Source organism: Heterocephalus glaber, unplaced genomic scaffold (assembly GCF_053883595.1).
Source record: "Heterocephalus glaber isolate CG9 unplaced genomic scaffold, H.glaber_assembly_v1.0 deba00001790, whole genome shotgun sequence".
NCBI classification, from domain to species: Eukaryota; Metazoa; Chordata; class Mammalia; order Rodentia; family Bathyergidae; genus Heterocephalus; species Heterocephalus glaber.
In genome coordinates, this window is record NW_028258473.1 from 2,038,361 (window position 1) to 2,064,253 (window position 25,893).

Sequence of the window (25,893 nt, forward strand, 5' to 3'; positions counted from 1 at the left end):
TGACTATATTGGTTCTGTCTACCCAGGAACAAGGAATTGCTTTCCATTTTCTGATATCCTCTTTCATTTCCTTTTTTCTTTTTTTAAACAGTACTATAGTTTTCATTGTAGAGATATTTCACTTCTTTGGTTAGGTTAATTCCGAAGTATTTCATTTTCTTTATGGTACTTTGAAAAGTATTGTTTTCCTAATTTTCACATGGTGAGTTTGTTGCATGTGTACAGAAACAATGTTGATTTTTGAGCACTGACTTTATATCCTGCTATGCTACCGAATTTGGTTATTAATTTGAGACTTGTGGTAGTTTTGGAGATTTTCTGTGTAGAGGATCATGTTGCCTGCAAATAATGATAGTTTACTTTCTTCCTTTCCTATCCGTATCCCTATATTTCTTTCTCTTCTCCAATTGCTTTGGCTAATGTTTCAAGAACTATATTGAACAGGAGTGCTTATAGCAGACATCCTTGTCCTGTTCCTGAATTTAGAAGGAAAGTTTTCAGCTTCTCTCCATTTAGTCGGATGTTGGTTTATCACAGATGGCTTTAATCAAATTGAGATAAAGATATTATATACATATATTTCAACGAGGTTTTATTGTTTTAATTTTATTTTATTGGTACAATTTAGGTATACAATATAATGACATTCATCATTGGAAATTTGCACCTTTACATAATCTCTTTTGGTTCTTATTTTTCTCCCTTCCCCTGCCCTCCCTTCAACCCCTTCATCCATCCCTACTTACAAAGACTTTGTTTCCATTTTTTCATTTACTCATATTAATTCCATTCCCTTTCTTTCCTTTCCCCTATGCCTCCCACTTCCCCTTCACCTCCCACTTCCCCTTTCCCTTTACCACCTTTCTTCCTATTTCGCATTATCTATTATACCATTTTGTCCTTATTTACACTTTCAGTTTCTCACACTAGAGAAACTATTTGGTATTTACACGTGTGTCCTGTTTATTTCACTTAAGAGTATTGCCTCAATGTGCATCCATTTAGCTATTAATGTCTCTAATTTCTCATTTTTTATGGCTGAGTAGTACTCCATTTTATAAAAAAACACATTTTCTTTATCCAGTCTCCAGTTGATGGGCATTTGGGCTGCTTCCAAGTTTCAGCTATTACAAATTGTGCTACTATGAACATGAGTACACATATATCACTGTGGTATGATTCTTTTAATTCTTTGGGGAAGATACCCAGCAGGGGAATAGCTGGGTCAAATGGGACTTCCAGTCCTAGTTCACTGAGGTATTTCCATTCTGATTTCCACAGTGGTTGCACCAGTTTACACTCCCCACAGCCCTACCAGCATTTGTTATTGGTTGATTTCATGATAGCAGCCATTCTTTCTGGAGTGAGGTGGAATCTCAGCATTGTTTTCATTTGCGTCTCTCCAGTGACCAGTAATGTTGAACATTTTTTCATGTATTTATTTGCTATTTCTACTTCTTTGAGAAATGTCTGTTCATTTCAGATGCCCATTTTCACATTGGGTCTTTAAATTTGGAAAGTCTGATCTTTTTAAGTTCTTTATAGATTCGAGATAGACCTTTGTCTGAGGAAGAGCAGGTGAAGATTTTTTCCCACATTGTGGATTGTCTCTTCACACTGCTGGTGGTTTCTCTTGCTGTGCAGAAGCTTTTTAGTAAGAAGTGATCCCACTTGTTGATTGATTGTGCTAGTTCACGGGCAACTGAGGTTTTGTTTCTAAAATCTTTTCCTACACCGATGTCTTCAAGAGTTCCACCTAGCCTCTGTTCCATGCAATTCAGCATTCCTATTTTAATATTTAGATCTTTAATCCATTTTGATTTTAGTTTAGTGCATGGTGAGAGATATAGGTCTAGTTTTAATCTTTGGCAAGTTGAAGCCCAATTTTTCCAGCACCATTTATTAAAGAGGCTATCTGTCCTCCAGTGAGGGTGTTTGGCTCCTTTATCGAAGATGAAATGACTGAGTGTTTCTGGCATTGTTTCTGCATCTTCTAATCTGTTCCACTGGTCCTCAGGTCTGTTTCTTTGCCAGTACCGTGCTGCTTTTATCACAGTAGCTTTGTAGCATAATTTCAAGTTGGGGATTGTGATACCCGCTGCCATGTCTCTGTTGCCTAGAATTGCTTATGCTATTCTGGGTCTCTTGTTCTGAATGAATTTTTGGTTTGTTTTCTCAAGGTTTGTAAAGTATGCTGCTGGGATTTCAGTTGGGATTGCATTGAATCTATATAGCAGTTTTGGAAGTATGGCCATTTTCACTACATTAATCCTTCCTACCCAGGACCAGGGGATGTCTTTCTATTTTCTGATATCCCCTTCAATCTCTCTTTTCAGAGTGGTATAGTTTTCAGAGAAGAGGTCTTTAATTTCTTTCATTAGGTTCATTCCTAGGTATTTCATTGTTTTGGATGCTATTGTGAAAGGAATTATTTGCCCTATTTCTCTCTCAGTGAGTCTGTTGTTTGTTTAGAGGAAAGCTATTGATTTTTGTGTGTTGACCTTGTATCCAGTTACTTTACTGAACTTGGTTATTAAGTCTAGAAGACTTTTGGTGGAGTTCTTGGGGTCTTCTGTATAGAGTATCATGTCATCTGCAAATAATGACAATTTGACTTCTTCATTTCCTATCTTTATTCCTTTTATTTCTTTGTCTTATCTAATTGCCATGGCTAATGTTTCCAAAACTATATTGAACAAGAGTGGTGATAGTGGACATCCTTGTCTTGTTCCTGATTTTAGTGTGAAGGATTTCAGTTTTTGCCCATTTAGTATGATATTGGCTCTTGGTTTTTCATAGATGATGGCTTTTATCAGATTGAGGTAGAGACCATCTATTCCAATTTTTTTGTAGGGTTTTTATGATAAATGCATGTTGGATTTTGTCAAATGCTTTTTCTGCATCTATTGAGATGATCACATGGTTTTTGTTCTTGGCTCTATTGATATAGTGTATTACATTGATTGATTTGCGTATATTGAACCATCCCTGCATCCCTCGGATGAATCCCACTTGGTCAGGGTGTATGATCTTCTTGATCATCTTCTGCATTCTGTTTGCCGGTATATTATTAAGGATTTTTTCATCTACATTCATATGTGAGATTGGCCTATAGTTCTCTTTTTTGGTTGGGTCTTTCTCTGGTTTGGGGATCAACGTGCTGCTTGCTTCTGGGAATGAATTTGGCAGTATTGTTTCCTTTTCAATTTCATTGAAGAGTTTAAATAGTTGTGGCTGTAGTTCCTCTCTAAATGTCTTGTAGAATTCAGCAGTGAAGCCATCAGGACCCGGGCTTTTCTTAGTTGGTAAGTTTTTAATTACGTTTTCAATTTCATTGGTTGATATTGGGTTGTTTTGAAGTTTTAGGTCTTCTTCATTCACCTTTGGTAATTCATACATATCTAGCAATCTGTCCATTTCTTCTGTGTTTTCCATCTTATTGGCGTACAGGTTCTTGAAGTAGGTATTGATGATCCTCCGGATTTCTGCTGGGTCCAATGTAATTTCACCCTTCTCATTCCTAATTCCATGGATTTGGGTCTTTTCCTTTTTTGATAAAGTTGGCTAAGTGTTGTTCAATTATGTTTATTCTTTCAAAGAACCAACTCTTGGCTTCATTGATTTTTTTGTGTTGTTCTCTTAATCTCCATTCCATTGAATTCTGCCCTGAACTTTATAATTTCTTCCCTTCTATGAGCTTTGGGTTTGGCCTGCTGTTCTTGTTCTAGAAGTTTGAGGTTCAGCATCAGGTCATTTATTTGACCTGCCTTTGTTTTCCTAATATGGGTACTCACCACTGTGAATTTCCCTCGTAAGACTGCTTTCATTGTGTCTCATAGATTCCAATAAGTTGTATTGAATCATCATTTAAGTGTAGAAACTGTCTGATTTCTTCTTTAATTTCCTCTGTGACCCATTGGTTATTCAGAAGTATGTTACTCAATTTCCATTTGGTTATGAAATTCTTGCAGTTTCTTTTGCTATTGATCTCCAATTTCATCACACTATGGTCTGATAATACACTGGGGATAACTTTAATTCCTTTGCACTTACTTAAACACGTTCTATGAGTGAGTATGTGGTCTATTTTGGAGAACGACCTTTGTGCAGCTGAAAAGAATGTGCATTCTGAAAAATATGGTCCCAAGGTGCATCCATTTACCTTGAAATGTCTCAAGTTTATCCTTCTTTATGGCAGAGTAGTAGTTCAATGCATAAAAACCAGAGCTTTATTAATTCATCTACTGATGGGCATTTGGGATATTTCCACCATTTAACTATTTCAAATTGTGCTGCTATAAAGATCAGTGTACATGTATTGCTGTGGTATGATTCTTTTAATTATTTTGTGAATATAACAAGCAGGTGTATTGCTAGGTAAAATGGAACCTCTAGTTTTAGTTTTTCTCATTTTAGAATCAGGCTAATGCTTGCTTGCAGTAGTGACTTTGGTTGTAGTGCTTTCCTTTTGATTTCATTAAAGTATATGAGAAGTAGTGGTGTTAGATCCTCCCTAATGTTCTTATGATGTTCAGCAGTAAATTCTTCATAGACTGTACTTTCTTTATAGTTTTTTAAAATTACATTTTCAATTTAATTGACCGATATTGGATTATTCAGGATTTTTTTTTTTTGGTACCAGGGATTGAACTAGGGTCCTTGCGCTTGTAGGACAGGCAGCAGAACCACTGAGCTAAATCCCAGGCCCTATTTAGGATTTTTACATTTTCTTTGTTTAGCTTTGGTAGTTCATATATTCTAAGAATTTGTATATTTCTTCTGAATTTTCCTTTTTATTAGAATACAGGTTCTCAACTTCCCTTAGGACTGCTGTCATCATGTCCCTTAGGTACCAGTGTTCGTACTGTCGTTTTTATTTGATTGTAAAAACTGTGTGATTTCTTTCTTAATTTCACTTGTGACTCCTTGAATATTCCAGAGGATATTGTTTAATTTCCAGCGATATGCGTATTTTCCATTGTTTCTTTTGGCATTGAATTCTAGTTTGATTGCATTGTGATCTGATAATATGCATGGAAGAAGTTCAATTCTTTTGCATTTAATTAAGCATACTTCACAGGCTAGTAAGTGGTCTGTTTTGGACACAGTCCAATGTGCTGCTGAGAAGAATGTGTATTCCATTGTTGTTGGATGGAAACACTGCGTAGATCTGATTTAAGTCCATTTGTTTGTAGGTTTGATTCAATTCTGATATTTCTTGATTTTTTTGTCTAGTTGATCATTTCATTTGTGATAGTTTGGTTTTGAGGTCCCTGATCACAGTTGTACTTGTGATTATCTGATTTTTCTTGTCTTTCAGTGTTTGTTTTATGAATTAGTATCTGATAGTATTTGGTTCATATAGATCATAATTGCTACCTCTTCCTGTTGAATTTTTCTTAACCAATATATAGTGCTCTTTGTCTCTTCTGATCAGTCTTCGCTGCAAATCCACTTTGTCTGAAAGTAGGACAGTAACTCCTGCTTTTTTCCAAGTTCCTGTTGTATAAAATATTGTTTTCCATCCTTTTATTTTCAGTGTGTGATTTTCTTTTTGAATTAAATGTGATTTTTGTTCAGTACCTCTTGGGTTTTGTTTTTGATCTATTCTGTCATTTATGTCTTTTGATTGGAGAACTGAGACCATTCATATGCAGAGTTATTATTGAGAGGTACTGACTTATTCATGTCATTGGATTATTTTCCTGTTGCTGATTTCTGTATTTTTCCCTTTTGCTTTATCTGCTCATCTCACCAGGTATATCTACTCTTTTTGACTCATCGGCATTGTTGGCTTCATTTTATCTTTTTACGATATCTTTTAGAATTTTTTGTAATGCTGGTTTGATGGTATTTAATTTTGTTACTTCTTCCTTGTCATGTAAATACCTTATTTCTTTATCAATTTTAAGGGAAAGTTTTGCAGGATACATAAGTCAAGGTTGGAAGTATTCATAGTTTGGGGATGCAAACATTTCACTTCAAGCCTTTCTGGCCTTTAAGGTTTGTGTAGAAAAGTCTCCTGTAATTCTAATGTGTTTCCCTTTATACGTGATTCCTTGTCTTTCTCTATAAGCTTTTAATATTTTGCCCCTGTGATGGACTTCTGTTGCTTTGAGTATAATGTGGCATGGAGTCATTCTCTTTCAGTCATCCTATTTGGTATTCTATATGCCTCAGTTATTTGTATGTTCATTTCTTTCTCTGTGTTTGGGAAGTTTTTTGCCATTTTTTTCTGTGAACATGTTTTTTATGCCATTTGTTTTCTGATTTTTAACTTACTCCAATTATTCTTAGATTAGTGTGTTCTTTGCTTCAGCCAGCAGTTGTTGGATCCATTTTTCATGTTCTCTTATTTTTATGGTATCCTTGAGTAGTTGGTCTTTGAAAGCATTATTGTCTTCATTTCTGAAATTCTATCTTCACATTGCTTGGTTCTGCTGCCCATACTTTCTGTATGATTTTTAATCTCCTGGATTTCTGATTCAAACCTTTTCATAAAATCTAATTCTGTGTTAAAGTGGTTGTCCATGTTTTGTATTTTTTTAAAGCTCATCTAGGTTTTTATTAGTGTCTTCTGAAACTCCTCCATCTTTTTGGTTATTACTTCCATTTTCTATTTATTTGTATTTTCTCTCATCCTGTTGAGTACTTCTTGTGCTGTTTTCTAAGCTCCTCTGCCATCATTTTGACTAATTCAGGAGTTTTGCTTATCCTGTTCTGCCTCTCTGACTCCTGGATTGGCATCAGTGGAGTTGGGAGGTTTGGGAGGCATTGTGATGCCTTGTGTTATCATGTTTTTATTATTCTTATTTATTTTGTCCTTAGGTTGGTGGATGTTTATAGTCTTTGTTGCTAGTACAGATATCTCTTTAGTTGCTTTTTAGTGATGTACTTTAGTCATGCCTGACTATAATCCTTTGCCATAGCTCTAAGATCGACCACCTTAATTAATCTGGGAGGGGAAAATGAAGTGTAGTTATATCAGCAAACAAGTTCTGTCAGAATTACTCTAGTATTGCTAATATCACAAATGTGATCTGAATGTTGGCCTAAAGAGCATTAGTGACAATTATGAAACCCTGTTAATATTAAGTGAATCAAGTACAGTAGTGTCATCAAAGACAAATTACATATTAAAATACCAGAATTGCCAATTATGTACCACCCTTAATCCTAGGGTTGAAATCTGCAATTATGGTATAAAAAGTAACACAACCCAGGGGTTGATTTACAGGAATATGTACTAAATGAAGTATTTAGAAGTCTGTTGATGGTAGAAGTTCATTCAACAGTAATTTTACAGAGTTAACTATCAAAAGACTCACAAAACTTTATGGTTTTAGTGTTAAAGATACACGATTTGGGAATTGGGTGAGACAAGAGGAAAACTTTGAAATCTTAAACTGTGAAGTGAGAAGGAGACAGAAATGGTACACAAGATCTTATGAGGAAGTAGAAAGATCTTTATAAAATTAGGTAAAGTAAGAGAAAATACTGTTAAGAACTAGAAGATGAAATACAAAGAGGGAGAAAAAATAAATTATGTAGAGCAAAACTAAGTAAGAAGTAAAGGGAGAAAAATTAAAAAAGAGAAGAGGAAAAAATAAAGAAAAGAAAGAAAGGAGAAAAAGAGACAGGAAGCAAGGGAGATTGACAAAGGAAAATTTCCCAAGCCCCAGGCTGTGGGAAACCAAGTGTAAAGACTGAGGCCTTTGTTGACCTCTCCTTGAGACACAAGAGAGAAGATAGCAAGCTGTCTCTTCCTAGGACTGTGCCTGGCATGCTGGTGCCAGCCAGTTTCATGGATAGCATCTCCTGCATCTGAAGCCTGACTAGAGAAAATACACATTCAAGTGCAATCTGCAAATTATGAGAAACTGATGAACTTTCTTCAAACTCTGGATCACATGTTTGCTTGCTTCTTTATGCGAGTCTAATAAAAGTGAGGAACACTTCCAGTTTGGGGCTTTTTTGTCCACTAGAGGCAAGAGTCCTCTGGTCCCATCTTCTGAATTATGTTTATGTCTTTTGTCTTTAATCCCTGCCACTCCATCAGGATAAACCCGTAGGGTGGTTCCTACTCTAGGCAACTGATGAAATAGAAAGGAGGGAAGGAAAAAAAGAGAAAAAAGAAAAGCAAACAAAATAAAAAAAACTCCTAAAAACGGTGTACACACTCACAAGAAATACAAACAAAACACAAACCCAAAAACAAAAAGAAGAAAAATTTATGTGTAATTTTGAATGTGTGGTTTTCTTCTGGATCTATACTTTGGGGACAGTATTCAATTGAAGACATGTCTCCGCTCATGCCTGTAGATATAGAAGACAGTCAGATCCAGGATTTGCCCTGGATTCCTGCAGGCAGTAATTAATATTAAGGTGAGGGTGCCAATTCTGTGACTTTCAAATCCAAAGCAATTCAAGCTGAGCCTGGCCTCTGGCTGTGGGGGTGGAGCCTGAGTCTTTTAGCTTAAACCCCTCAGGGATTCTCTTGCCATTCTGTGTCTCCCTGACTGCAGCTGTTTCTCATGGCTGTCCTTCACCCAAGCACTGTGGGTGCATAACACTGGGAGCCTTGAAATGAAGTCAATACCTGGCAGTTCTGAGTTCTGAGTTCAGTTGACCCCTCCCTGGAATGGGCTCTGACCATTCTCTTCAAGGTATATGGCAGGCTTTTGGACTGGAGTCACTCACCATCTGTTGCAGCACTGTGTCTGCTGGTCTGTTCCATTGCTGTTTCTCCCTGACAGCCTATGGGATGTCCTGCTTTCACTTTGTTTCTGTAGATTTGGTTTTCCCTTCCCTTTAGCCATGAGCCATAAGCTATGAGCCAGGGGGAAAGTGTACATTGCCCCTTCCTTTTTCTGTGTTGTGTTCTGCTTCTTCAGTGTCTCCATAGGCTCCGATTTTTGCATCAGATTTTTCCTGGGTCCCAGAGAACCACCCAGAGTGCAGATTTTCTTTAAAAGATTTACAAGATATAAGTGTACTAATAAAAATTCAGGACATCTTCAGAGCTTTAATAAATTTAGAAAACAGTGTTAATGACTACAAACAGACTTATTACCTGATATATATGTGTATCTCATTAATACAATAACAAAATGTTTAATCAAAGCCAGTAGATGTAGATCAAGTTTTAAATAGCAGCATAAAACTTAGAGATGTCAAATTTTTGTCATTTTATGTCTAAGTTCTAGATTTATATTGTATAAAAGAGAGCACCTATTAGTTATTTTGTGTTAAACTTATGTGGTCTGACCTGTATAAACTGAACTTTAATACTTAGACTCACAGCATATCTTTTTAGATATATAGATTATGTCATAAACTAAATTAATATTTATTTAACCACTCATAAAATGTTTTTTGAAAACATGTTAGAAGCCAACATTTAACTCTGGAAGCTCAGTTTTAGTAACCAACCTTGCAACGATTGCAAACAGCAGAAACTTAATAAAATTAAAAATTTTGCTTTTAAATCTAGTTTCATAAATTTAATCAAGGCAATATTAATATCTTAAGAAAACTCTACTGCTTTAGGCATAGAAAGCCTAACCTTTTAATTATAAATAACTGAAACATAATAATATATTTAATAACATTTGTTGGGATGTATTCTAGAAAAAAAAAACTAGAAAGTCACCCATCAGTGGAGAAAATTGAATAAATTAGTTCAGGTGGCTGATTTTTCAACCACAGAAGAGAGTCCTGTCCAGCTGTTTTCCAAGCTCTAGGGGGGGTCCCCATTTATGTAACAATTGCTTTAAATGACTCATAAGAAACAAATCATAAGAGTTAATACTTTTTAAAGCTTTATTATCTTTGACCAAGGAAAAATTCTTATGTTACACAGACAACAATAGACATTATATTTATAAAATCAATTTTTGATATTATCTCGATTGGCTAACGACGTGGATAGAACATGTCACCAAATTAAAGACATCTTTACTCTTACCAACTGATTTAAATTAGCCCATTGTTAAGCTTTGTAAAACAAAAAGAATTTGGGCTGATATCATGAATACAATTGTATTCTTATCTAAAGCCAATTTAAGTAGAAATTTTGGAGTATAATATATACTTGAAAATTATCATACAAAAACATATATCGTACATAACCTTTATGTTACCAAACTTTCAAGCTTTTATTTGCAAGTCCCATTCAAGCCTTGATCCTATCAGCTCTCATCCTGTCACATCTTTAAGTAAGCTTGACTATCTTCAAAAACCTATGTAACCCGTTTTTATGGAAAGCCCCAAAAGAGCCAGAATTTTGTAAGGGAAAAAATAAAAGTCTAAATGAAATTGATATGAACTCAAGAATTCTTTAATGAAGCTGTTGCAGGTCATTTAACCAGTTCAATTGGACAAAGCAGAAACCATAGAACACATAACACAACTACTTTTAAATAAGAGGTATTCTTAGATGTTTTGGCCATATTGACGTATTGGCCATCTGTTACTCTTTTAGGTTTTTAACTATAGAGAGTAGTTGGAACTTTTCTAAGGGGCTATCAATTTGCATCTTTTGGGCGAATCATTAACAACAAAATTCAGAAGGAGAAAGAGTGAAAAGCTCTTTATACTGTGAAAGTCAGGAATGTTTAAAGAAGGGTTAGGCTGATGGTTTATCTTAATTTTGGAATATCTGTCACCAAGGTGCAGGCTTTTTGGGCCCTCTGTATTAGAGATATTATGGTAAACAACCCTGACAGTGGTCCTGTATTAGAGATGTTACAGTAAATTGCTTTAAGATAGAGGAAGGGGAAGTAACAGATAAGCTCCTTTTGAGTCTTAGCATTCCTTCTCTTTAAGTGAGGCCTGGAGGAAAGGGCATCCATCCCCTTTACATCTTCTGTTGCTCTTTGGTTTTTGCCTCCCTGTGCTCATGACAGCAAGGGAGGGATCCCTGCTCTGTGGCCCTGTTGCTAACCATGCTTTGTTAGTGTATCATCCCAGGAGGTTGCACTCAGGGTCTGATCCCTTAGCCCAGCCTCCAGGAGAAGGAGACTGTTGCCAATTGGCCACTGTCCATAGAAGTAACAGTTCCATTCCTGGAGTCTGGAGGAAGTGGTTGAGACTGAATTTATATTGATCTCTGTAGTAGCCCACTTGACTAAAGCTTAAGGAGCAAGCCCATCCTATCAATTGACTGAGAAGATAAGCATCTGTGAGGTGAATTCTGAAATTACCTTCTCTGTGGTCACTGGAGGAGATGTTGGACCAGAACCCAACTCATTTCCAATGTGTTGTAATGGGAACAAGGCTTAAGGGACTCTCCCTTAAACTTAATCCTGCTTGAAAGATACCTTCCCTGGGAAACTCAGGTCACAAACTCTATGAAAGGTAGAATGGGGTCCTGAACACGAGGGACATCAGGGACTGGGGAAGTTCAGAATGTGGGCTAGGATCCTAATCTCTTCCTACCCCGGTAAACTTATCCAGATACATCTGAAGAAGAGAGGGTCTTTCATACTAGTGGAAAGAGGAAAGCCCAGACCTGTGGCTCAACTCTTAGTGTAGAGGGTTGTCAGAGGGCTCTGATGAAGGTCCAGGTTACCCTAGAAAGAGACCACCTGGAGAGCACCAAGAGAGTTTACCTTTCACCTCATGAAGGATTACAAGCTGGTCATGATAGGCAAATGGAGGTTTCTCTGCTGGATACGCATTCAGGCTGTCATGACCCGGTTTCTACTGGAACACCGTAGAACACTCACTGAGTCTTGAAATTGTCACACTGGTTTTCACCAGTTCCATGCATCCAGGCATCTGCCTCAGAAACATCCAGATCCTTGTCTGCTCAACATTTCCACTTTCCCGGGGGGGCTGGAGTCCAGCTAGTGATTAGGCAGGAGGTTGCTAGGAAACCTACCCCATGTTTTAAGAGTGGCACTACTTTAGTAGCTTTAAATTGGCAACAAGGTACCCATTTTTGCTTAGAACACAAGGATAGAGAAAGAAAGTGAGGTATGGTTGTATTACATCTCATGAAAGTAGATTTTTACCTAGGGTTCATAAAAACTACATCAATAGAAGAATTAGAGATATAAGATCAGAAGGGGAAACAAAATCACTTTATTGGAAAGGGAAGAGAAATGAGGAAGCAAAACTACTTTATTGGAGAAAGGAGGGAAAATAAGTAGATAGATAGCTATCTTGTTGGAGTAAGGTAGGGAGCCCAGAGCTGGCACTGGGGGTATTTAATGTTCTAAGCCTCTTTTATTCCATGGTGAGAAAGGGACTATCTGCCTTGAGAGTTGTTATAACTTGATTGGCTATTTTGGGTCTGAGACCCCTGATTTGGTCATTGCCCCTTCCATTGCCTATGTGTATATTTTTGGTTAAGCACTTCTTATATCTCTTTGTGCGGTCCAGGTGCTTATCTCGTGAATTCTACAGCAGAGTTACATTCAAGGCCAAGTTACTAAAAGGGATACTTGTGCATTTTAGTATATTAATGTTATTAGGATAATAAAATATATATGTACTTATATATATGGGTCTGTGAATACCTAGGTGTTAATATTTTATATACTAAGTGAGATTTTAAAAAATAATGTAGCCCCCTCCCCTCTTTGTTTCTTTTTGTGTTTAATTGGAGGTAGAGGGAGGAGGGAATTGAGCCTGGGCATGAGGTGAGCCAGGCCTTTAGCTCTCTCTGTTTTTCTTAGCTACTGTCTCTAGCAGGTGTTTAACTCTTTATTTGCTAGAAATGTCATGAGGCCCTTTTACTTTTCTTGCCTGTCCCGCAACTTTTGCTACAGTTGTTCCACCACACATATCTCTCTGTAGAGAAGTGTGCCCTGTGTTGGGTGGTAAAGATGTAATCAATTTTCTTTCTGGGCTCTTGTCCTGAGGACAGTGAAAGGTGAAGATGATGGACAGCTGTTAGGAACAAAGTGACTAAAGTTTATTAGGGAGAAGAAAGAAAAGCTGTAGCTAGCCAACAGGGGCTCCAAGTGAGGATGTTGAGGAGATTCCAAAGTTCAGGGATTTATATACACTTTGTTTGCCTATTTTTGTGGGCAGTGAAAATTAGACAATGAAACAATGTTGCCAGTTTTAACTGGGCTTCTGATGTCAGGAGAAGTTGATTTCCCTTGCACCCCTAGGCTTAGCTCATTTTACCTAGGCCCTTACCCTTTGAAACAATGAGTTGTTGTTTTTAGCTAGGCCTCTGATATTAGAACAGAGCTCCCCTGCCCTCTAGCTTCCTGGTTTCATTAGGTAAGCATGTTGTATTTATTAACCATTCGTATTTTCTCTTTGATGAGTTGCCTATTTTTGTATGGTGTACTCATTTTTTTTTGCATTGTTGGTCTTCATTATTGATTTATTAGAGTTATTTGTTGCCAGGAGTGGTGGAGCATCCCTGTAATCCCAGCTACTCAAGAAGCTGAGGCAGGAGAATCTGAAACTTGAGACCAGAATGGACAGTTTAGTGAGACCTTATCTCTAGATAAATTTGAAAAAGAGCTAGAAATATATCTCAGTGAAGAGAAATACTCCATTGTCGGTAAATACCATATTTTCTTTTTTTTTTTTTGGATTAAATTCTTTTATTGGTACATTGTAGGTACACAACACAATTACATTTCTCATTGGGAATTGTACCTTTATATAATGCATCTTGGTTCTTATTTTTTCCCCATTCCTAGCCCTCCCTTCATGCCCTCCACCCTTCCCTATTTACAAAGACTTTATTTCCATTTTTTCCATTTCTCATCATTTTTGCCTATCCTTTCTTTCTTTTCCCCTGCCCCTCCCACTACCCCTACCCCTTTGGACCTTTTCTTCCTATTTTACATTATCGATTATTCATTCTAATCATTGGTACATTTTAGGTATACAATATAATGACATTCATCATTGGAAATTTGCACCTTTACATAGTCTCTCTTGGTTCTTATTTTTCACTCTTGCCCAGCCCTCCCTTCAACCCCTCCATTACTCCCTATTAACAAAGATTATGTTCCTATTTTTCCATTTTCTCATATTAATCCCATTCCCTTCTATCCTTTGCCCTAGCCCTCCCACTTCCTTCCCCTTTGCCCCTTTTCTTCCTATTTCACATTACCTATTATACATTTAGTCCTTATTTACACTTTCAGGTTCTCACACCAGAGAAACTATTCCGTATTTATTCATGTGTGTCCTATTTATTTCACTTAAGAGTATTGCCTCAAGGTGCATCCACTTAGCTATAACTGTCTCTAATTTCTCACTTTTTATGGCTGAGTAGTACTCCATTTTATGAAAAAACCACATTTTCTTTATCCAGTCTCCAGTTGATGGGCATTTGGGCTGTTTCCAAGTTTTAGCTATTACAAACTGTGCTGCTGTGAACATGGGTGCACGTATATCAATGTGGTATGATTCTTTCAATTCTTTGGGGAAGATCCCCAACAGGGGAATAGTGGGGTCAAATGGGCTTTCCAGTCCTAGTTCTTTGAGGTATCTCCATACTGATTTCCACAGTGGTTGCACCAGTCTACACTCCCACCAGCAGTGGAGCAGGCTTCCGCTTTCCCCACAGCCCTGGCAGCATTTGTTATTGGTTGATTTCATGATAGCAGCCATTCTTTCTGGAGTGAAGTGGAATCTCAGGGTTGTTTTCATTTGCATCTCTCGAATGACCAGTGATGTTGAACATTTTTTCATGTATTTATTTGCTATTTCTACTTCTTTGTGTGAGAAATGTCTGTTCATTTCAGATGCCCATTTTTGGATTGGGTCTTTAAATTTTGGAGGTCTGATCTTTTTAAGTTCTTTATAGATTCAAGATAGTAGACCTTTGTCTGAGGAAGAGCAGGTGAAGATTTTTTCCCACATTGTAGGTTGTCTCTTCACACTGCTGGTGGTTTCTCTTGCTGTGCAGAAGCCTTTTAATAAGAAGAGATCCCATTTGTTGATTGTTTCTGCTAGTTCAGGGGCAACTGAGGTTTTGTTCATAAAATCTTTTCCTACACTGATGTCTTCAAGGGTTCTACCTAACCTCTGTTCCAACTGGTTCAGAGTTTCTATTTTAATATTTAGATCTTTAATCCATTTTGATTTTAGTTTAGTGCATGGCGAGAGATATAGGTCTAGTTTTAATCTTTGGCAAGTTGAAGCCCAATTTTTCCAGCACCATTTATTAAAGAGGCTATCTTTCCTCCAGTGAGGGTGTTTGGCTCCTTTGTCGAAGATGAGATGTCTGAGTGTGTCTGGCATTGTTTCTGCATCTTCTAATCTGTTCCACTGGTCCTCAGGTCTGTTTCTTTGCCAGTACCATGCTGTTTTTTATCACAGTAGCTTTGTAGTATAGCAGGTTGGGGATTGTGATACCCCTGCCATGCCTCTGTTACCTAGAATTGCTTTTGCTATTCTGGGTCTCTTCTTGCTCCAAATGAATTTTTGTATTTTTTTCTTGGGGTCTATGAAGTATGCTGCTGGGATCTCAATTGGAATTGCATTAAATCTATATAGCAGTTTTGGAAGTATGGCCATTTTCACTCTATTAATCCTTCCTACCCAGGAGCAGGGGATGTCTGTCCATTTTCTGATATCATCTTCAATTTCTCTTTTCAGAGTGAGATAGTTTTCAGAGAAGAGGTCTTTGATTTCTTTTGTTAGGTTGATTCCTAGGTATTTCATTTTTTTGGATGCTATTGTGAAAGGAATTATTTGCCCTATTTCTCTCTCAGTGAGTCTGTCATTGGTGTAGAGGAAAGCTATTGATTTTTGTGTGTTGACCTTGTAACCTGCTACTTGACTGAATTTGGGTATTAATTCTGGAAGACTTTTGGTGGAGTTCTTGGGGTCTTCTATATAGAGTATCATGTCATCTGCAAATAATGAGAGTTTGACTTCTTCATTACCTATCTTTATTCTTTTTATTTCTTTCTCTTGTCTAATTGCCGTGGCTAATGTTCCCTGAACTATATTGAACATGAGTGGTCATAGTGGACATCCTTGTCTTGTCCCTGATTTGAGTGTGAAGGATTTCAGTTTTTGACCATTTAGTATGATATTGGCTATTGGTTTTTCATAGATGGCGTCTATTAGTTTGAGGTAGAGACCATCTATTCCAATTTTTTGTAGGGTTTTTATGATAAATGCATGTTGGATTTTGTCAAATGCTTTTTCTGCATCTATGGAGATAATCATATGGTTTTTGTCCTTGACTCTATTGACATAGTGTATTACATCAATTGATTTGCGTATATTGAACCATCCCTGCATCACTGGGATGAATCCCACTTGATCAGGGTGTATGATCATCTTGATGATCTTCTGCATTCTGTTTGCCATTATCTTATTAAGGATTTTTGCATTTATGTTCATTAGTGCGATTGGCCTATAGTTCTCCTTTTCAGTTGGGTCTTTCTCTGCTTTGGGGATTAAGATGATGCTTGCTTCCAGGAATGAATTTGGGATTCTTGCTTCCCTTTCAATTCCATTGAAGAGTTTAAACAGTAGTGGCAGCAGTTCCTCTCTAAATGTCTTGTAGAATTCAGCAGTGAACCCATCAGGGCCCGGGCTTTTCTTAGGTGGTAAGTTTTTAATTATATTTTCAATTTCATTGGTTGATATTGGGTTGTTCAGAATTTTTAGGTCTTCTTCGTTCAACTTTGGTAATTCATATGTATCTAGGAATCTGTCCATTTCTTCTGTGTTGTTCAACTTATTGGCATATAGGTTCTGGAAGTAGGTATTGATGATCCTCTGGATTTCTGCTGGGTCTGTTGTAATTTCACCCTTTTCATTCCTAATTGCATGGATTTGGGCCTTTTCTTTCCTTTTTCTGACAAGGTTGGCTAAAGGTTTGTCAATTTTGTTGATTCTTTCGAAGAACCAACTCTTGGCTTCATTGATTTTTTTGTATCGTTCTCTTAGTCTCCATTGCATTGATTTCTCCTCTGATCTTTATAATTTCTTCCCTTGTATGAGCTTTGGGGTTGTCCTGCTCTTCTTTCTCTAGAAGCTTGAGGTTCAGCATCAGATTGTTTAATTGGGCTTGCTCTGTTTTCCTAATATGTGTATTCACTGCTATGAATTTCCCTCGTAAGACTGCTTTCATTGTGTCTCATAGATTCCGATATGTTGTATTGCCATTGTCATTTAATTGAAGGAACTGTCTGATTTCTTTAATTTCCTCTGTGACCCATTGGTTATTCAGAATTGTGTTGTTCAATTTCCACATGTTTATGAAATTTTTTGAGTTTCTTTTGCTGTGGATCTCCAATATCATCACACTATGGTCTGATAATATACAGGGGATAACTCCAGTTCCTTTGCACTTACTTAAACATGTTCTGTGTGTGAGTATGTGGTCTCTTTTGGAGAATGACCCATGTGCAACTGAGAAGAATGTGTGTTCTGATTTTGTGGGGTGGAAGACTCTGTAAACATCTGTTAAGTTCATTTGTTCAAGAGTTTGATTGAGTTCTAGTATTTCATTACTTATTTTTAGTCTAGTTGATCTATCTATTTGTGACAGTGGGGTGTTGAGGTCCCCCACTACAATTGTATTAGTGCATATATGACTTTTCACGTCCGTTAGTATTTGTTTTATATAGTTGGGTGCACTAGTGTTTGTTGCATAGATATTTATGATTGTCATCTCTTCCTCTTGGATTCTTCCCTTTATAAGGATGTAGTGTCCTTCTTCGTCTCTTTTAATCAGTGTTGGTTTGAAATCTACTTGATCTGCAAAGAGGATAGCTACTTCTGCTTTTTTCCGGGTTCCTGTTGCATGGAGTATTGTTTTCCACCCTTTAACTTTCAGTGTATGAGTTTCCTTTTGAATGAAGTGTGTTTCTTGTATGGAGCATATTGTTGGATTTTGTTTCTTGACCCATTCTGCCAGTCTATTCCTTTTGATTGGTGAGTTGAGACCCTTAACGTTGATGGTTATAACTGAAACCTATTGACTTGTCATTGCCATGAGTTTTTCTTTTTGTTGGGTTCTCCCCCTTTACATTTAATTTCTTGTCATGCCAGATGGGTTCATTCTGCTTTGCTTCCTGGGGTTGTGATCCTCAATGTCTTTTCCTAGGATATTGTGTAAAATTCTTTGGAGTGCTGGTTTGGTCTTCACGAAGTTCGTAAGGTGCTCTTTGTCATGAAAGTATCTTATTTCTCCATCCATTTTGAAAGATAGTTTTGCAGGGTACATCCATCTGGGGTGGAGGCTGTTTTCTTTTAGGGCTTGGAACATGTCACTCCAAGCTCTTCTTGCCTTGATGGTTTGTGTTGAGAAGTCTGCTGTGATTCTGATGGACTTTCCTTTGTATGTGATTTGTTTCTTTTCTCTGACTGCTTGGAGAACTTTGTTCTTCTGTTGTGTTTCTGGAATCTTAGCAGTTATATGCCTATGTGTAGATTTTTTTTGATCAAGGCTATCTGGAGTCCTATATGCCTCACTTATGTGTATGTCAAGCTCTTGTCCTCTGCTTGGGAAGTTTTTTGCCATTATTTCTGTGAAGAGATTGTTTATGTCATCTGCACACTCTCCTGTTTCTTCATTGACTCCAATCAGTCTTATGTTATTGTTCTTTGCATCATCTAGCAACTGCTGGATTGATTTCTCACGTTCCCTTATAATTTTGAAGCAATTTTTCTTTTCCTGGTCACTAATTGCAATCTTATCTTCTACATCTGAAATTCTGTCCTCACATTGGCTCATTCTGCTGTGTAGACTTTGAATGGAGTTTTTCATCTCCTGGAAATCTATTTGCATCTGTTTTATGGATTCCATTTGTTTCTTATGTTGGGATTCCATCATGTTCCTGAGCTCCTCTCTAGATTTATGAATCATGTGTTGCACTAGGGGCACAATTTCTCCTTTTATCTGAGAAATTATTTCTGATTTCATTTTTTCCAGATCCTCTGTTGTTGCCGGTTCAGTGGGTCCAGGTGTTTGAGTGTCAGAGTGTTCCATCTCATTTCCCTTTGAGGTTGCTGTAGGTGATCTGGAAGTCTGGTTTTGAGACTTATTTACGTGTTTTCTCATTTTGAATGGGGCGGCGTGTTGTTAGCGCCTGCACGGATTACCTCCTCTGAGCTGGGTGAGGTGGGATAGGGGCCGGGAGCAGCGGTACGGATGGTGACCCAAAAGCCCTTTCCTGTGGGCTGGGAGCTGCCGGAGGGATGTTGGCCGGGAAACCCCTTCCTCTGGACCAGGAGCAGTGGGATGGTGGCTCAGAAGCCCCTCCCTCTGGGCCTGGAGCAGTGGGACAGTAGGTGGCCCAAAAGCCCTTTCCTCTGGGCAGGGAGCAGTGGGAGGGATAGTGACCAGGAAGCCCCTTCCTCTGGACCAGGAGCAGTGGAACGACGGCTCAGAAGCCCCTACCTCTGGGCCGGGCACAGTGGGACTCAGTACCTTGTTCTGGTGGTCTAGTGTCCTCTGCGTCTTTGTAGTGTGGAATCAGGTGGCTGCCTGTCTGCAGGGGGGTGATTAGGTGTCTTCCGCGCGACTCAGGACCTTGGTAGGGCGTGCACAGACCTGCCTGTCTGCAGCGGGCTGATTCAGCGTGTTTTCCGTGCGACTGGGGACCTCCGTAGGGTGTGGGCAGACATGCCTGTCTGCAGCGGTGTGATTCGTCGTGTTCTGTTCATCTCAGGACCTAGGTAGGGCATAGGCAGACCTGCCTTTCTGCAGCAGGGTGATTCGGCATCTTCCACATGACTTAGGACCTCGGTAGGGCATGCACAGACCTGCCTTTCTGCAGCGGGTTGATTTGGCATGTTCTGTGAGACTCAGGACCTTGGTAGGGCATGGGCAGACCTGCCTGTCTGCAGGGCGGTGATTAGGCGTCTTCCGGGCGACTCAGGACCTCGGTAGGGTCTGCACCAATACCACATTTTCTTTATCCATTCATCTGTTGATGGACATATAGGCCACTTCCAAGATTTATCTACTATGAATTGTGATGCTATAAACATGTATGCATTATCATTGTAATATTATATCTTTAAGTCTTTTGGGAAGTACCTAGAAAGAGAATAGCTGGGTAAAATACAATTATTATTTTTAGTTTTTTGAGGAATCTCTATACTAAAGGTCATATTTAAAAAATTTCAGTGAAGATAGTTTCTCAAAAGTATAGCTAAATGTGATTTAATTTTATATCATTAAACTTTTACATACTAAAATTCAAAAACATTAACCAAAAATGAAGCATTTTCTTGTTGTATTACCATGATTTGTTCCATTCATTACTTCTTCAGGCTAGGTCCTTTTGTGAATAAACAAAATATGTTCCCCTACCACACTATACTAACAAAGACTGCCGTTTGGTTAATGTGTAAAATGCCCAGGTGATACCTGTGTTTTCATGAATAGGGCTCTAGAGAGGTAGGCAGACTACTTCGCTTCTAGTTCCAGCCTGCCAGATCACTCTAGGAACTTGAACTTCAGGTTTATAAAATAGGGCTAATTCTTCATTTGTAGAATTATTGTGGATATTTTTTATGAAAGGTGAGAAAATATGTAGTTCATTACACAAAATGAACGCTCACAATGTTTAAGAAGACACTAAGTGGTCTTCCAAGTTTTGGGTAAAATGGGCCAGAGAGGAGATGGACTGATGATAAATACTGGTCTCCTTAGTTTTCAAAGGACTTCATCAAGATGTCCTCTCTCCTCCTTCTTTAACTTGTAGTTTTACTTGTTCAAACTTTTTTTACTACATGCCTAGAGCATGGATCTTTGTTTGTCTCTTATTTGGTCTAAAAGAGATGAGGAAATTGGTCAAAATATAACAGTGTTGACCATTTCTCCTGTTTTCTTTGCAGGTTACTCCTCTGCTGTTCAGAAATTTTCCCAGACGTTGCAGTCATTTCAGTTTAATTTCATTGGAGACACTCTCACTGATGATGAGATTAACATTGGTAAGTCTGAACTCCAGGTGGCCTTGTGCCTCTCCATGCAAGCCTGAGACTGTACAGGCTCTGTACATTGTGGGTACAGAGCACCTGGATTGTTCACTCCTGTGCGCTAGAGCTACACTCCTTAGGAAAGATGAGGAAATCTTCCTTGCCAGTGCCATTTCTGCCTCACACAAAAGCAGTCAAGACATCTTGTAAACCTGTCCTGAGGCCTTTTGACTCAGCCAGTCTGCAAGGAAAACTTTTCTTTAAACCATCTAATACATGGACACAAATATTTTCATAAAGGACAAAGAGTCGTACGTTTATTTTCCAAAATGATTCAGTTTAACATTCTTCTAAGGAACAAATTCCTCTGGAAAGTTTGAAATTAGCATTTATCTCAGTATCACTCTTTAGACAACAGGAGTTTCGGAATCTCCCCTGGGATCTGGATTTAACACTATAGTTTATTAGCTGTGTGATGTTTGGATAATACATTCAACCTCTTTAAGTCTCCATCTTGTCTTCTGTAAAATGGGGCTGTCTCTATTGCTCTCTCAAGGATATTTCAAACAGCAGATTGAATAGTAGAAGAAAAAGGAATTCTGTGTTTGATTTAGTTGTTATGAAGTTAAGCAAAAGTCTGCAAACTATGGCCCTGTAGCCAAATGAAGCCCACCACCTGTTTTTGTAAATAAAATTTTACTGGAACACAGCCACACTTTTCCTTTTAAGTATCATCCATGGATGTTTCCTACAGTACAACAGCAGCATTATCTAGCAGTGACAGTGACAAGTTGGCCCTCAAAGCCTAAAATATTTACTTCCTAACTTGTTATGAAAAAGTTGCTGACCATTGAGTGAAAGAGTTAGTTTCAAGCATTCTGCCAGATGAGAACACTGAATCACAGAATTATTAGGAATGATGTAATGTTATTGGAAAAAGTTGGTCATATAGTCATATTTATGACTGTATAAACTAAAATATAAAAATGTATTAATAAATGCTCACTGCAGTAAATTTGAATACTATATAAGTGTACGGAATTACTTATGATAATAAAATATTCCTGCAGAAACAGCATATTAGATGTATTGGTATATTCATTTAAGTCTTTCCCTAAATATGTATCTTTTTTTGTATGCAATGTAGCTTTTACTAAATACATAATGTTATCTTTTTAACCTTATATTTTATCATAAAGCTAACATTTTATCATTCTTCATATCATTTAAAACTTTTTGTAAGTTCCATGGTTGGCAAGAAGGACAATGTTTTGTTCACTGCTGTCTCCCTAGCATATAGGGTGCCTGATATATAATAGATGCTCAGTACATGTTTGCTAAGTGAATTAATAATGGATACATTTGTATTTCATTATTATAGTAGTTATACTTTAATATTTACTTTTGTAAATTTACCTTATTTCTAATTGTTTAGTATTATAAATAGTATTTCAATGAATATTTTTTATGAGAGTATTGTTATGAGGTAGATATTTGTATTCAGATTATATCCTTATTGAGTTTATTTCATTGTACTTCTGGAAAGCTATCCTGGTCCAAAGACATGACTTACTTAAAAGTCACTGGAAAAACTGGTACAAAATGACGTACGATCGGATAGCATTTTGGGTTGTTATTTTAGATTTCACATTACATGTGTAGAAAGCCTTTACATAATGGAATTTTTAGTATGGCTCCAAGAGATGACTCAGTAGCAGGAACCCCACGGTAGGTACAAGTGATCTCTGAGATGGGAGTGATTTCAGAGGATGTGGGGGAAATACCTGAGGCTTTTCTGGAGTTTCGTCTTTTGATGATTAGCTGTAGAACCTATGTGGAATGATCTGTGTATAACAGATGGGGGAGTGATAGTGTCTCACTGCTAAGACCTTGACATTTGTCTCAGATCTAGAGCAAAATATCCATGCTGTTATTTGGCATTTTTTTGCCTTTTCTCTACTGTTATGGCTCAGTAGCCAAAGGAAATCCATGGAGCTTCTGTAGTATTGTGTCTGCTTTAGATTTGAGTTTTGTATTTTAGCAATAAGATATTCCAGTGTTACTTTAACTTGTTGAGCCTCTGTTTCCCTCTTCTGTAAAGTGGGCAATGTAATGTACCTCACAAGGTTGTAAGGAGTAAATAAAGGGAATTCATATGTGTATCAGAGTATATGAAAAGGTAAATAATTTGGTTCAGTGTCTGGCATAGCGTTGGTGCTCAATAACTCAGTCATTATTGATCCTATCAAGAAGTTGGTAGCAGTTTGTGGAAAAAGGCATTGATTATTTTATTCATTAAGTGTATTTGTACATTTTAGATATACAATATGATGATATTCATCATTGGAAATTTGTACCTTTACATGATATATCTTAGTTCTTATTTTTTTCCCCATTCCCTTGCCCTCTCTTCAACCCCTTCACGCCTCCCTCTTTACAAAGATTTTTTTTCCGCTTTATCCATTTTCTCATATTTATTCCATTCTCTTCTTTCCTTTCCCTTACCCCTCCCAGTTCCCCTTCCCCTTTGGAGCTTTTCTTCCTATTTCATATTATCTATTATACATTTTGATCCTTATTTACACTTTCAATTTCTCACACCTGAGAAACTATTTGGTATTTACACGTGTGTCCTATTTATATCACTTAAGTATCATCTCAATGTGCATCCATTTAGTTATAAATGTCTTAAGTTTCTTACCCTTCATGGCTGAGTAGTACTCCATTTTATAAAAAAATCTGTGTTTCCTTTATCTAGTCTCCAGTTGATGAGCAATTGTGCTGTTTTCAAGTTTTAGCTATTACAAACTGTGCCAATATGAACATGGGTGCACATATATTGCTGTGGTATGATTCTCTGTTTTTGGTAAACAACTTAGAATTTATTTTGAAAGTAGGAAGTAAAAAAGCATAATTTTAATATTTAAAATATTAACAAAATTAAAGAAAGTTAAACTACAGAAAAGGCAGATATTAAAATTGGCATAATGGCTATACAGTGCAAACAAGCAAAACCTAAGTTTCTTTCATGGAAATAAGCACTAAAAAAATAGTTTGGGAATGTTAACAAAACAGGCCACAACGAATAAGTTAAAAATTTACATAAGAAAGTGTACAGAAATGGAAAATAAATTAGGTAATTTACAAAAAATGTTTTTCAGGTTACATAGGCTATAACTTTTTTTTGTTGTTGTTAAATTCTTTTATTGGTACATTTTAGGTATACAACACAATTACATTTCTCATTGGGAATTGTACCTTTACATAATGCATCTTGGTTCTTATTTTATCCCCATTCCTAGCCCTCCCTTCACCCCCTCCACCCTTCCCTATTTACAAAGACTTTATTTCCATTTTTTCCATTTCTCAGCATTTTTCCTTTCCCTTCTTTCCTTTCCCCTGCCCCTCCCACTACCCCTACGCTTTTGGACCTTTTCTTCCTATTTTGCATTATCGATTATTCATTCTAATGATTGGTACATTTTAGGTATACAATATAATGGCATTTATCCTGGGAAATTTGCACCTTTACATAATCTCTCTTGGTTCTTATTTTTCACCCTTGCCCAGCCCTCCCTTCAACCCCTCCAGTCCTCTCTATTAACAAAGATTATGTTCCTATTTTTCCATTTTCTCATATTAATCCCATTCCCTTCTGTCCTTTCCCGTAGCCCTCCCACTTCCTTCCCCTTTGCCCCTTTTCTTCCTATTTCACATTACCTATTATACATTTAGTCCTTATTTACACTTTCAGTTTCTCACACCAGAGAAACTATTCGGTATTTATAATTGTGTGTCCTATTTATTTCACTTAAGAGTATCACCTCAATGTGCATCCACTTAGCTATAAATGTCTCTAATTTCTCACTTTTATGGCTGAGTAGTACTCCATTTTATGAAAAAACCACATTTTCTTTATCCAGTCTCCAGTTGATGGGCATTTGGGCTGTTTCCAAGTTTTAGCTATTACAAACTGCGCTGCTATGAACATGGGCGCACGTGTATCACTGTGGTATGATTCTTTTAATTCTTTGGGGAAGATCCCCAGCAGTGGAATAGTGGGGTCAAATGGGCTTTCCAGTCCTAGTTCTTTGAGGTATGTCCATACTGATTTCCACAGTGGTTGCACCAGTCTACACTCCCACCAGCAGTGGAGCAGGGTTCCTCTTTCCCCACAGCCCCGGCAGCATTTGTTATTGGTTGATTTCATGATAGCAGCCATTCTTTCTGGAGTGAAGTAGAATCTCAGGGTTGTTTTCATTTGCATCTCTCGAATGACCAGTGATGTTGAACATTTTTTCATGTATTTATTTGCTATTTCTACTTCTTTGTGTGAGAAATGTCTGTTCATTTCAGATGCCCATTTTTGGATTGGGTCTTTAAATTTGGGAGGTCTGATCTTTTTAAGTTCTTTATAGATTCGATATAGTAGACCTTTGTCTGAGGAAAAGCAGGTGAAGATTTTTTCCCACATTGTGGGTTGCCTCTTCACACTGCTGGTGGTTTGTCTTGCTGTGCAGAAGCTTTTTAATAAGAAGAGATCCCATTTGTTGATTGTTTGTGCTAGTTCACAGGCAACCTAGGTTTTGTTCATAAAATCTTTTCCTACACTGATGTCTTCAAGGGTTCTACCTAACCTCTGTTCCAACTGGTTCAGAGTTTCTATTTTAATATTTAGATCTTTAATCCATTTTGATTTTAGTTTAGTGCATGGTGAGAGATATAGGTCTAATTTTAATCTTTGGCAAGTTGAAGCCCAATTTTTCCAGCACCATTTATTAAAGAGGCTATCTTTCCTCCAGTGAGGGTGTTTGGCTCCTTTATGGAAGATGAGATGACTGTGTCTGGCATTGTTTCTGCATCTTCTAATCTGTTCCACTGGTTCTCCAGTCTGTTTCTTTGCCAGTACCATACTGTTTTTATCACAGTAGCTTTGTAGTATAGCAGGTTGGGGATTGTGATACCCCCTGCCATGTCTTTGTTACCTAGAATTGCTTATGCTATTCTGGGTCTCTTCTT

The 25,893-nt window shown here is 37.5% G+C and overlaps 1 protein-coding gene across 4 annotated transcripts in view; it reads left to right on the forward strand.

Moving 5' to 3' along the window:
• The window catches only part of Ophn1 (oligophrenin 1), a 508,962-nt gene that overhangs the window by 132,444 nt on the left and 350,625 nt on the right, over nt 1-25,893 (forward strand). For all 4 annotated transcript variants that reach the window (XR_015448092.1, XM_087203252.1, XM_087203253.1 and 1 more), the window contains exon 3: nt 20,794-20,889. Coding sequence is in view for 3 of the 4 variants with exons in the window: in XM_087203252.1 (XP_087059378.1) it covers nt 20,794-20,889 (96 nt within the window). In the remaining variant the exon portion in view is untranslated. The remainder of the gene's footprint in view (nt 1-20,793; nt 20,890-25,893) is intronic.